Source organism: Bubalus kerabau, chromosome 15 (assembly GCF_029407905.1).
Source record: "Bubalus kerabau isolate K-KA32 ecotype Philippines breed swamp buffalo chromosome 15, PCC_UOA_SB_1v2, whole genome shotgun sequence".
Lineage (NCBI taxonomy): Eukaryota > Metazoa > Chordata > Mammalia > Artiodactyla > Bovidae > Bubalus > Bubalus kerabau.
In genome coordinates this window covers 77,542,419-77,554,637 of record NC_073638.1, presented here as the reverse complement: position 1 = coordinate 77,554,637, position 12,219 = coordinate 77,542,419, and the positions used below count along the sequence as shown (strand labels likewise).

The following is a 12,219-nucleotide window of genomic DNA, read 5'->3' as shown; positions in this document are numbered from 1 at the left end:
TGTGGCACACCGAGCTCTGTGCTGGGCGTGGAAGGTAAGAGGGTGAACGAGCGAGACTCGAGTTGACATCTTTGCCCACACCGACTTCTTGGTAGGGACAGACCGGATTGAAGTGGCCAACACGGACGGAAGCATGAGGACGGTCCTTCTCTGGGAGAACCTGGATCGCCCCCGGGACATCGTGGTGGAGCCCACGGGCGGGTGAGCGCCTGCCCTCCGGAGCAAGCTCCCCCACCCCTGATCTGAGGACTAGAGTGCAGTCTGCGGGCTAGGGACAGAGGCCAGACAGACGCACCGAGGAAGCACGAGCAGCGGCATAAACCTCAGAGCATCGTGACCAATCTGTCTCCTCCATGGCCAAGGAAGTCTTTTACGTCTAAAAATTTTTCTTCCTTCTTTTTCTTTTTTGTTTTTGCTTTTTGGTCTGCTTACTAAAGTAAGCTGTTGTCTTTTTAAACAGTTTATCGAGATTGAAGTTTCTCTCCAACAAAAACTGTTGTTAACAGTGGAGGGTAGTGTTTCCAGATTTTCTTCCCCGTGTAGGCACACATGTGGTGGTGGTGGTGGTTTTTGTTTGAGAACATACTGTAGCTGTACCTTGGTTTTTTACTTGGCTATATATCTTGGATATCTTCCCATTTGATCAGTAGATTTTTGTTTCTTCTTGATGGTTATATAGAATTCTGTTAAGTTGATGTACCGTAATTCTTTAACCCATCCAGTCAAGGAAACATTTAAGACCTTTGGTGGTTTTTGTAGTGATATAAGATGTAAGACCTTCAGAGACAGCTCTGGGTTCAGCCAGGAGGGAGCTGGAAACTGAGGCAAGAGGCTGGGGAGGCTGGGGCAGCCACTGCAAATAGAAACCCTCAAGCCCTGGGAACCCTGAATCCCCACTGGGTAGTAACTGGAAGGCTTGTAAGACCTCCCTTGCCTGTGCCCAGGTACATGTATTGGACGGACTGGGGTGCAAGCCCCAAGATTGAGCGAGCCGGCATGGATGCCTCAGGTCGGCAGGTCATCATCTCTTCCAACCTGACTTGGCCTAATGGATTAGCCATCGACTATGGGTCCCAGCGGCTCTACTGGGCTGATGCCGGCATGAAGACGATTGAGTTTGCCGGACTGGATGGCAGCAAGAGGAAGGTAAGCGTGGCACATGGGCATCCTCCCACAACCCCGACCGCTTCCCCAATGGGGCTTCCTGGCTGGCAGCTGACGGGACCCAGGGAGGCCTAGGGGAGATCCAGTGTGGGGTGAATGCTATTTCTCTGAGACTATGGCTGTACTCCAGAGCCTGGGGTCCCTGCTCCTTGATGATAAAAGCGAACTAGGGACCATGTGGCTTGTGGGCCGGGGTATAAGTGCTTTCCTAATAACCATCACCACAAATGCTAATTTATCACCAGTCACATACTAGGCCCATGACCTCTCTCTCTCTGTTAATTTTGGTATAATTTCCAACTTAACAAGCTGCAGGAATAGTCAAAAGAACCAATAACTGATATTTTGCCACATGGTTATACCATTCTCATTCTCTCTCTACACATGCACACACACGCACACACACACAGACCTTATTTTTCTGAACCATCTGAGATTCCATTGGAGACATCCTGCCCTGAACCCCAGAGAGTCCAAAGAGTCCAATGCGTATTTCCTAAGAACAAGAACTCAGTCTTTCATAATCATAGTTCAGTGATCAATATCAGGAAATTTAATGTTGATACAATATTACTGTCTAATCCGTAGTCCATATTCAGCATCACCACCAATTGCCCCAATGATGTCCTTATGACTTTTTTTTCTTTTTTAGTCTAGGGTCCAGATTACAGTTGTTTTAAGTCATGATGTCTCTTTAATCTGGAACATTTCCTCAGCTTTTCTTTATCTTTCTTGATCTTTGTATCTTTAAAGAGTAAATGCCAGTTATTTTGTAGAATGTCCCTCAATTTGTCTGACATATCTTTGTGATCAGATTCCGATTATACATCTGGGGCAGGAATACTACATTAAGTCATGTCCTGAGTTCTCAGTATGTCTTATTAGTAGCTTGTCAGCTACAGATGTCAGCTTGTCTCATCATTGCAATACCAATTTTTTCTTCTAAGATTTGTTTTTAATGTGGACCATTTAGAAAGTCTTTATTGAATTTGTTGCCATATTGCTTCTGTTTTATGTTTTGGTTTTTTGGCCACGAGGCATGTGGGATCTTAGTTCCCTGACCAGGGATCGAACCCACACCTGCATTGGAAGGTACAGTCTTAACCACTGAACCACCAGGCAGGTCACCAGCTTTGATTGTGTGGTGAAGGTAGTGTCCACTGTGAAGTTGCTGTTTCTCCTTTTGCAGTTAGTAAGTCACTTGTACAGAGATTCTTTGAGATTATGTAAATAATACATGATCTGTTAGAATCATCACACAACCCTTGGAGCCAGGCACTGTCATGATGCTATTACAGATTGGCAGACCAAGGCTCGAGAGATTTTATAACCAGCTCTAGCTCAAGGTCACACAGCAGGTGGTACTGGCAGCGTGCGCCTTTGATGCCTGCTCTGTACTGTCAGACCTGGTTGGGGCATGACGTAAGCGCTGGGGCCCTGGCAGGTACTGATCGGAAGCCAGCTGCCCCACCCGTTTGGGCTGACCCTCTATGGGGAACGCATCTACTGGACCGACTGGCAGACCAAGAGTATCCAGAGTGCCGACCGGCTGACGGGGCTGGACCGGGAGACCCTGCAGGAGAACCTGGAGAACCTGATGGACATCCACGTCTTCCACCGCCGGCGGCCCCCAGGTGACCGGCCCTTGGCCCACACTGGCTTCTCCTTGGCTTCCCTCTGCCACGGTCCTTCTCGTTGACTCCCTCCTCCCCACCCAGTGTCCACACCATGCGCTACGGAGAACGGCGGCTGCAGCCACCTGTGTCTTCGATCCCCAAATCCAAGTGGCTTCAGCTGTACCTGCCCCACAGGCATTAACGTGATGCCTGATGGCAAGACCTGTTCACCAGGTAGGTCTAGGCATCACAGACCTGGCTAGAGCCTCTTTGGGACAGGGGCAGTGACTCTCTACCTTCCTCGCAAGTGGACTCTAATGTGGTCTGAGGAACCTAAGCTTTTAGAGGCTTAGGGGCAAGATAAAGCTTTTTTAAAAAAAGAAGAGATGCAAGGGAACAGGCAGGCAGGATTAGAAGCAGGGTCCAACTAGGTCTCATGGCATCTTCATGCACATTAGAAAAAGATGGTCCTTTCTTATTTTCCTCTGTTGGGAAATTGTTATAATATACTGATTCAGTTAGACTAAATCACTTTAGTTCCATCTGCCCCAAATTGGTATAGTAAATACTAGAACATGTGATAAATTACAAGGTAACGGTACCTCCTTTGAAATGGCACTTGTGTGAGTAGGCATGACCAGCACAACCTTCATGATAATCTGAATTGAAAGGTCTCAGAAGCAGGAGCTGGCTGCCCAAATGTTGGAAGCTGATGTTTCTCCCTAGGGGATGCTTCATGGTAGGCTACATTTGAACCTGAACTTCCTAGGGAATTTGAGTGAGAAAAGAGCTCTGAATTGTCCCAGGCTGTGGGCAAAGCTCTGTTTCACTTAACATGAAGTTTTTTAAACTTCAAAGAGATTCACTTTTGTGCCAATAATACAGAACTGTGTCCATGAATCAGACCCAATGCTAAGGGTTTTTCTGTATTGACCTTTTATGCCTACAGCCCCCTGTCATTGTCCCCATTTTACAGATGATGAAACTGAGGCTTAAACAATTTAAATAATGTGCTCAGGATCACACAACTAGAAACTAATGGAGGTGGAAAGCATGAACTTCAGCTTGCCTTACTCCAGATCCTCTCACAGCCGTGCTAGGATGACTGTCCTCTTTCCTTCTCTCCACACCTGGGCAGGCATGAACAGTTTCCTCATCTTCGCTAGGAGGATAGACATCCGCATGGTCTCCTTGGACATCCCTTATTTTGCCGACGTAGTGGTACCCATCAACATCACCATGAAGAACACCATTGCCATTGGAGTGGATCCCCAGGAAGGTCTGCATGATCTTCCCTGCTCTCCCGGCCCCATAGCAAGGGCTCTCTCCGCGCTACCACCTTTGCCTCCTGCTAAGAGCCTAGGGGCCTCCCGTTCCCTCTGGCACAACCCCTGCCCATCTCTGTAGCACTTACTCTTTCATTATGAGGGCATGGGGTTGGGGGCCACGTTCTTCATCTCTGCCAAGGGCTATCCTGTTATAATATTTCTGTATTTCCCTTGATTTCCTCTCCTTGGGGACATAGGGCTCTCCGACATGCCCAGGCGTCTCAGAACACTAGTCAGCTGTGTGTGTGCCTTTGGAGGCGGGGAGGGGTGAAGGTCCGGGCTGAGCCATGCCTTCTCTTTCCAGGAAAAGTGTACTGGTCGGACAGCACGCTGCACAGGATCAGCCGTGCTCGTCTGGATGGCTCGCAGCATGAAGACCTCATCACCACAGGTGGGCCTTGCTCCCAGCCTTGGGCCCGCCTGTCTGGCTACAGCGCTGGGGAGAGAGCCCATCTGTCTCAAGGCAGGAGCCAGTGTGCTCTGTTGACTTCCTGCAGGGCTGCAGACCACAGATGGGCTCGCGGTGGATGCCATCGGCCGGAAAGTGTACTGGACAGATACGGGAACCAACCGGATCGAAGTGGGCAACCTGGACGGGTCCATGCGGAAGGTGTTGGTGTGGCAGAACCTTGACAGCCCGCGCGCCATCGTATTGTACCACGAGATGGGGTAAGAGCGGCTCCGGGGCCCCGGGCGGCAGGATGAGCGCGCCCGCCTCACAGGAGCACCGAGACTGACCTCCCGGGGCGCTTCCTCTCCCTTGTGATGGCCTTCAGGGTGGCCGTGGAGCGTAGAGGTTCAGAGCGTGAACCCTGGAATCAGAAACCCAGAATTGAAATTTTTTCACCATTTATTAGCTGCGTCTGTCACTTTGGGTTCAATATTTAACCTCCCTGGTCCTCAAATGGCGACCCACTCCACTCTTCTTGCCTGGAGAATCCCATGATCAGAGGAGTCTGGCTTCTGCACCCCATAGGGTCCCAAAGAGTCAGACACGACAGATGCAACTTAGCACACACGTGTGGTCCTCAAATTCCTTACCTGTAAAGTGGAGGTGATAATGAAAATGCATGCCTTGTGGACCTTGTAAGGATTAAGTGAGATAATGCATGGAAAGTACTTAAAAATTTTTTTATTTTAATTTTTTAAATATTTTAATCATTAAAAAAAATATTTATTTGGCTGTGCAGGGTCTTAATCCCTGACCAGGGATTGAAGCTAGATCCCCTGCATTGTGAACACTGAGTCTTAACCACCGGACCACTGGGGAAGTCCTGAAAATACTGTTTTTTTAATCGTGAAAAACATAACATTAAATTTACCATCTTAGCCATTTTCAAGCATACAGTTCAGTAGTGTTAGTACGTTCACATTATTGCAAAACAGGTCTCCAGAACTTTTTTGTCTGGCAAATCTAAAACTCTGTAGTAATTAAACAACAACTCCTGTTTGTGCGTGTAAATGCTTTTCACAGTGTTTGGCGTATTATGAGGACTCCCGGTGTATAGGAACTGTGGGAGGAACCAGCTATTACCTTTTCTTGCCCAGGTTCATGTACTGGACGGACTGGGGGGAGCATGCCAAGTTGGAGCGGTCTGGGATGGATGGCTCCGACCGCACCGTGCTTATCAACAGCAACCTCGGGTGGCCCAACGGACTGACTGTAGACAAGGCCAGCTCCCAGCTGCTCTGGGCTGATGCCCACACCGAGGTGGGGGTCCTGCTCCTGCACAGAGTCTGGGAGTATAGAAGGGCCGTGGGACCTCCGCTGAGGGCCCCCAGCCTCCTAACAGCCACCCGGTACCCTCTCCTTCCTCCACAGCGAATTGAGGCTGCAGATCTGAACGGTGCCAATCGGCACACGTTGGTATCACCTGTGCAGCACCCGTATGGCCTCACCCTGCTTGACGCCTATATCTACTGGACTGACTGGCAGACCCGTAGCATCCACCGTGCCGACAAGGGGACTGGCAGCAACGTCATCCTGGTGAGGTCCAACCTGCCAGGCCTCATGGACATCCAGGCTGTGGACCGGTCACAGCCCCTGGGTGAGAAGACCCCGAGGGCTGTGAGCCAGAGGCCTCTGACTTTCTGGGGCCGTCTCAGCATCAGAGATCTATCCAGAGCAGAGAGATGCCTTTACAACCAGAGGGACAGGGACCTACCTAAGCTCCTCCTCCAGGATCAGGCTGTGTTCCCTCTGGGTACGACCGGTACTGCATACTCCCACAGCAGGGTGCTGTCCCCTTTAAAGGACTCCCGGAGATACCCCTGCTCATTCCAGCTCATCCCTGCCGGGCACCAAATCCTGTTATGCAGAACAGTAGACCATCAGGCACGATCAAACCTGTGCCTCGGTTAAGATTCAGACCGTATTCCGGGCCGGGTGTCAAAACTTGCCCCTTTCTCTCTCTTTCGTCGCCAGGTGTGAACAAGTGCGGACCCAGGAACGGTGGCTGCTCTCACCTGTGCCTGCCCCGGCCCTTGGGCTTTTCCTGTGCCTGCCCCACCGGCATCCAGCTGAAGGGAGATGGGAAGACCTGCGACCCCGCTCCTGAGACGTACCTGCTCTTCTCAAGCCGCGGGTCCATCCGGCGTATCTCCCTGGACACCAGCGACCACACGGATGTGCATGTACCGGTCCCCGAGCTCAACAATGTCATCTCCCTGGACTACGACAGCGTGGATGGCAAGGTCTATTACACAGATGTGTTCCTGGATGTTATCAGGTATGAGTGTCCCTGAAAACCTCCAGAGGACACAGACCTGCTTCCCATCTCTGATGGCTGAGGTCATGGTCTGGGTTCACCTCTAAACGGACTGAGTGATTTGGCAACTTGGATAGGGAGTTCTGACCTGAATTTGTTCGCTTTGCAGTGTTATCCCAGAAGAGTTTCAAACTTTTTTGTTTGTTTGCTTGTTTGAAGATTCTGATGTGCTTTGCCAGGCTTTCCAGGTGGCACAGTGATAAAAGAATCCACCTGCCAGTGCAGGAGACTCAAGAGACCTGGGTCTGATCCCTGGGTTGGGAAGGTCCCCTGGAGGAGGAAATGGCAACCCACTCCAGTATGCTTGCCTGGAAAATTCCACGGACAGAGGAGCCTGGTGGGCTACAGTCCATGGGGTGGGACAGAGTTGGACATGACTGAGCACATGCACGGCCTATCTCGTGTTTCATGAATTTATATTTTTGGTCGCACCATGCAGCTTGCGGGATTCCCTGACCAGGGATCAAACCCATGCTCCCTGCACTGCAAACAGTGTCTCACCCACTGGACTTCCAGGGAATTTCCCTATTTAAGGAGGACTAGAAGTCCAGTGTGTAAAACAAACAGATAAAGTCAGACTAGGGACCCGGAGCCTTCTACCCCTACTACTGGACCCTACAGGAGTTCCACAGATCCTCTAAGACCCACTGATTAGTTGGCCACATCGCCAAACTGAGTGTATTGTAATACAGAAATACCAGCCAAATGCAAAGTTTATGGTGGTTTGCGAGGTTGTGCATGTTTTTGTTTTTTAAATATTTTTTGTTTTATTTAAATTTTTATTCTTTAATTTTTCACCCAACACAGCCAAGGAACGTGGTACCCTGCGTTCACGTACGTTCACATACCGTTAGAGGGGTTTACCATGGCAGAGATTCTCACGTGGAAAAACAGGAGCATTCCCTTTTTTCTCCCTGAGGGATGCATTAGAATCTCATCCTGAGAGCTGGTGGGCATGTAGAGTTTAGAGAAGGCCCCCATGTGTGGTGACATGCCCCTTCCCCGATCCTGGGGTTGAATTCCCTCCTATAGGTCAGACTGTTACAAAAAATGCACAGGTAGATTTTGAAAACTCTTCCCTTTCTTCTAATCACCACCTACCAATCCTTGTCTCCTCCTGAAGGTGTATGGGGCTTATTAACCTGTCTTCTGGCAGGACATGGGCCCAAATACCACCTACTTAGAGCAGGAAACACTCTGTCCTCCCAGTACTTTATTCACTAGGTCTGCAAGTATTTTGAATTCCTACTGTGCTAGACGCTGAGGAATGTACTTACAAATGGGCTTCCCAGGTGGCGCTAGTGGTAAAGAACCCTCCTGCCAACGCGGGTTAGACTTAAGAGACGTGGGTTTGCTCCCTGGGTCAGGAAGATCCCCTGGAGGAGGGCATGGCGACCCACTCCAGTATTCTTGCCTGGAGAGTCCCAAGGACAGAGGAGCCTGGCAGGCTACAATCCACAGGGTTGCAGAGAGTCAGGCACGACTGAAGCGACTTAGCATGCACACATGCATGCATGTGCTGATAAATACTTGGTCCCTGCCCCTTGGAGCTTACAGTGTAGTGGGAACCCAACTCTGGGAATGTGGATTAAAGGGGTATCAGCCTATTGCTGATCTGATCAGTCATCTAACCCTGGGCTGTTCCTCAAGGCGAGCAGATTTGAATGGCAGCAACATGGAGACGGTGATCGGGCGTGGGCTGAAGACCACTGATGGGCTGGCAGTGGACTGGGTGGCCCGGAATCTGTATTGGACAGATACGGGCCGAAATACCATCGAAGCATCGAGGCTGGACGGTTCCTGCCGCAAAGTGCTGATCAACAATAGCCTGGATGAGCCTCGGGCAATCGCTGTTTTCCCCAGGAAGGGGTAAGTTTTTGGCCAGCAGGAAAGAGACCCAGGGGAGAAGGGCCTGGGGAGGAGGCACTTGAATATGCCTCTTTCTTAATGGTATTCTCTCGACCTCTGGACGCCATCTTCCCATGCCTTGCTGATGCCACCATCGTGTCCCAGGTACCTCTTCTGGACAGACTGGGGCCACATTGCCAAGATCGAACGGGCGAACTTGGATGGCTCTGAGCGGAAGGTCCTCATCAACACAGACCTGGGTTGGCCCAATGGACTTACCCTGGACTATGATACGCGCAGGTGGGAATCCCGTCCCGGACAGCATCCTGGAGATCGGGTGGGCAGAGGACAGGAAGACTGAGATTGAAGTAGTGAAAAAAACTGACCTGGAGAACGGGACTCACCCTCCTTGATGGGGGTGAAAGCTCCTTGGTGGGTAGGGAAGAGCAAGCAGCAAGAAAGAATGAGGTAACATATTCTTGGAACAGGAGTCGCTGAACCCAGCATTCAACCCTCAGGTGGGCTTTGTTTATCTGGTTTACATGCTTTTATTTTTTAATTTATTTTGTTGTTGTTGTTCAGTTGCTGTCATGTCCAACTCTCTGCAACCCCATGGACTGCAGCACGTCAGGCTTCCCTGTCCTTCACTATCTCCCAGAGTTTACTCAAACTCATGTCCATTGAGTCGATGATGCCATCCAACTGTCTCATCCTCTGTCGTCTCCTTCTTCTCCTGCCCTCAATCTTTCCCAGCAGCAGAGTCTTTTCCATTGATTCAACTGCTCTCATCAGGTGGCCAAAGTATTGGAGCTTCAGCATCAGTCCTTCCAATGAATATTCAGGACTAATTTCCTTTAGGATGGTTTGATCTCCTTGCAGTCCAAGGGGCTCTTAAGAGTCTTCTCCAACACCACAGTTCAAAAGCATCAATTCTTTGGCACTCAGCTTTCTTTATAGTCCAACTCTCACATCCATACTTTACTGGAAAAACCATAGCTTTGATTAGATGGACCTTTTTCAGCCAAGTGATGTCTCTGTAGGAGTCAAAGGGTGATCGAGTTGCTGAAGATGAGACTGGGTGCAGGCTCCACTGAGGTCACTCGATTTCTACCCCTCTCCAGAACCGCCCTGGCCTCCCCACTTATGAGTCACCATCCCAATTCCACTCTTCAGCTTAGGGACTCCCAGTGACCCCCTCATCAGGTCACCACGACTGCTCACCGCACCCGCCAGCTCAGCTCGGGAGGGGACAGCCAGCTCCCTGAGGGTAGGGCTGGGTCCCCGGCTCATGTCTTCAGCAGCTACCATTTCTCCTTCACAGGATCTACTGGGTGGATGCCCACCTGGATCGGATTGAGAGTGCTGATCTCAGCGGGAAGCTCCGACAGGTCCTTGTCAGCCACGTGTCTCACCCCTTTGCTCTCACGCAGGTACTGACTCGGAGAACGGGACTCACCCTCCTTGATGGGGCGTATTTCCTCAGGGCTCTGTGTCTGCCCCAGATGCTGCTGAACAGATGTGCTACGGAAGCCCATTTTAGGAGTGATTCTTGTATTCGGAAGCCTTGCCGCCATGCGCCCTGCTGCTCCCGCTTGCCCACATTCTAGCATTCAGAGGGGCGGCTCTCCCACAGCTGCGTACGGAGTCAGCCATGGGACTTGTGAAAATGCACATTCCTGGGCAGAGGATATAAAGAATCTGCCTCCTAAGGGTCGGGCTGGGAATATTCATTTTAACAAGTTCCCCAGTTGATCCCAGTGCTGTGGTCCCAGCAAGCAAACTCAGGCAGCTCACTTAACAGCCAGAAAGTAGAGTGGCTGAGAGCCAGCGTTTTGAGGCAACGAGCCAGTTAGTAAGTTTATTGGGGGAGTGCCTCCAACGAGCCAGCTCTGTGGGTTCAAGTTCTGCCTGTGTCATGAAGTGACTGGGCAACTTGGACAAGACAGTGAACTCTCTACGCTTCACTTACCTGTAAAAGAAATGAGTTTAATAATAGTGTTCTCCTGAAGTTGTGTCTGACTCTTTGTGACTCCACGAACTTGTAGCCTGCCAGGCTCTCTGTCCATGGAATTCTCCAGGCAAGAATCCTGGAGTGGGTAGCCATTCTGTCCTCCAGGGGATCTTCTCAACCCAGGGACAGAACCTGGGTCTCCCGCATTGCAGGAGGATTCTTTACTATCTGAGCCATCAGGGAAGCCCAAAATATACACAAAGCATTAACACAGTACCTGCCACTCAATGTGTGTTATTTCTGATCATTTTAATTAGTATTGGCTGACATTATTTTTTAAGAGTTCTAACCTTGTAAAACAATTCAAGGAAGGAAAAAGGTATACCGAGGCAGGGGCCAAAACAGGGATGATCAATTATTCAAAAATCTTTGTCCTTTTTTTGACAAAACATCCACTCTATCTATATTCTGCATTATATCCTACCAGCCAAAAGATTTTCTCTGACTTTACTTAATGATAGGCTTTCCCCCCTCATACTCCACATGTAAAACTACAGGATTATACTGAGTTTAGTTTTCTCGTCTACAAGTTTCCCTGGGGTTTCTGATGTATACCCTAGGGATGGGAGGGGAACTGCCTACACTGCCCTTCCTCCCCTGGTTGAGAATCTCAAGATCACTGAATTAGAGGGCAGCTGCCTGCAGAGGTAACCAGGGAACTTGGGCCAGGGCTGTGAGTGAAGAGCCTAGAACAGGGACCCAGAAGGACCCCCCACCTCCACAATTTACTCCTGTTTGCTAGGTACAGGAACTCAGTTATTCATTGAGCCACTGAGTCGAATGACTGAGGACTACATGTTAGTGCTGGAAATTGAGAGATGAATAAAGCACATTCTTGTCCTTGAAGGGCTTAATCTGGCAGGACAGATAGACATGTAAAAAATGACCATAGAATGTCAAAACTTGCGTGCAGAAGTGAGGACGCGGCTCAGAACAGCATGGACAGAAGGGTGAATTCTCTGTGGGTAAGAGATCTCCCTGCTACCCAGGGGGAGATCTCCTGGGTAAGGTCATATGTGGGGATACATACGAGTTGACCCGGATATATGAAGAAGAGGGCACCTGGGCAGCAGGAATGAATGGGCTGAGGCACGGAAGCTGTCGTGGGGTCTGCCTATTAATAGTTACCCTTTTGGGGTCCCCTTGTTGAGTAGCAGGACAGGTGGATCTACTGGACAGACTGGCAGACCAAGTCCATTCAGCGTGTGGACAAGTACTCAGGCCGGAGCAAGGAGACAGTGTTGGCGAATGTGGAGGGGCTCATGGATATCATCGTGGTCTCCCCTCAGCGGCAGACAGGTGGGCTCCTGGTCCTGAGGCTGCTTCCGTACCACTGGTGGGGTTCACTGCTCACCCCAAGGACTGTTAATAACCAAGATGATCAGGGCCACCGGAGAGCCACGTTCACATCTGAAGCTCTTAGGCCTTTTCGGCCCCCTGTTGTTATACCCCTCCTTCCTGCCCCACTGTCCCTGGGAGTCAGG

At 50.2% G+C, this 12,219-nt stretch overlaps 2 protein-coding genes across 5 annotated transcripts in view; both read left to right on the top strand.

The window, feature by feature from the left end:
* The window catches only part of CKAP5 (cytoskeleton associated protein 5), a 177,373-nt gene that overhangs the window by 40,887 nt on the left and 124,267 nt on the right, over positions 1–12,219 (top strand). The gene's annotated exons all lie outside the window — the stretch shown is intronic.
* The window catches only part of LRP4 (LDL receptor related protein 4), a 53,593-nt gene that overhangs the window by 27,660 nt on the left and 13,714 nt on the right, over positions 1–12,219 (top strand). For all 3 annotated transcript variants that reach the window (XM_055547028.1, XM_055547030.1, XM_055547029.1), the window contains exons 19-32: positions 96–201; positions 945–1,146; positions 2,609–2,798; positions 2,883–3,014; positions 3,919–4,059; positions 4,413–4,499; positions 4,606–4,777; positions 5,657–5,819; positions 5,931–6,156; positions 6,534–6,837; positions 8,527–8,745; positions 8,890–9,024; positions 10,046–10,154; positions 11,890–12,034. In XM_055547028.1, coding sequence (XP_055403003.1) covers positions 96–201; positions 945–1,146; positions 2,609–2,798; positions 2,883–3,014; positions 3,919–4,059; positions 4,413–4,499; positions 4,606–4,777; positions 5,657–5,819; positions 5,931–6,156; positions 6,534–6,837; positions 8,527–8,745; positions 8,890–9,024; positions 10,046–10,154; positions 11,890–12,034 — 2,331 coding nt within the window. The remainder of the gene's footprint in view (positions 1–95; positions 202–944; positions 1,147–2,608; positions 2,799–2,882; positions 3,015–3,918; positions 4,060–4,412; positions 4,500–4,605; positions 4,778–5,656; positions 5,820–5,930; positions 6,157–6,533; positions 6,838–8,526; positions 8,746–8,889; positions 9,025–10,045; positions 10,155–11,889; positions 12,035–12,219) is intronic.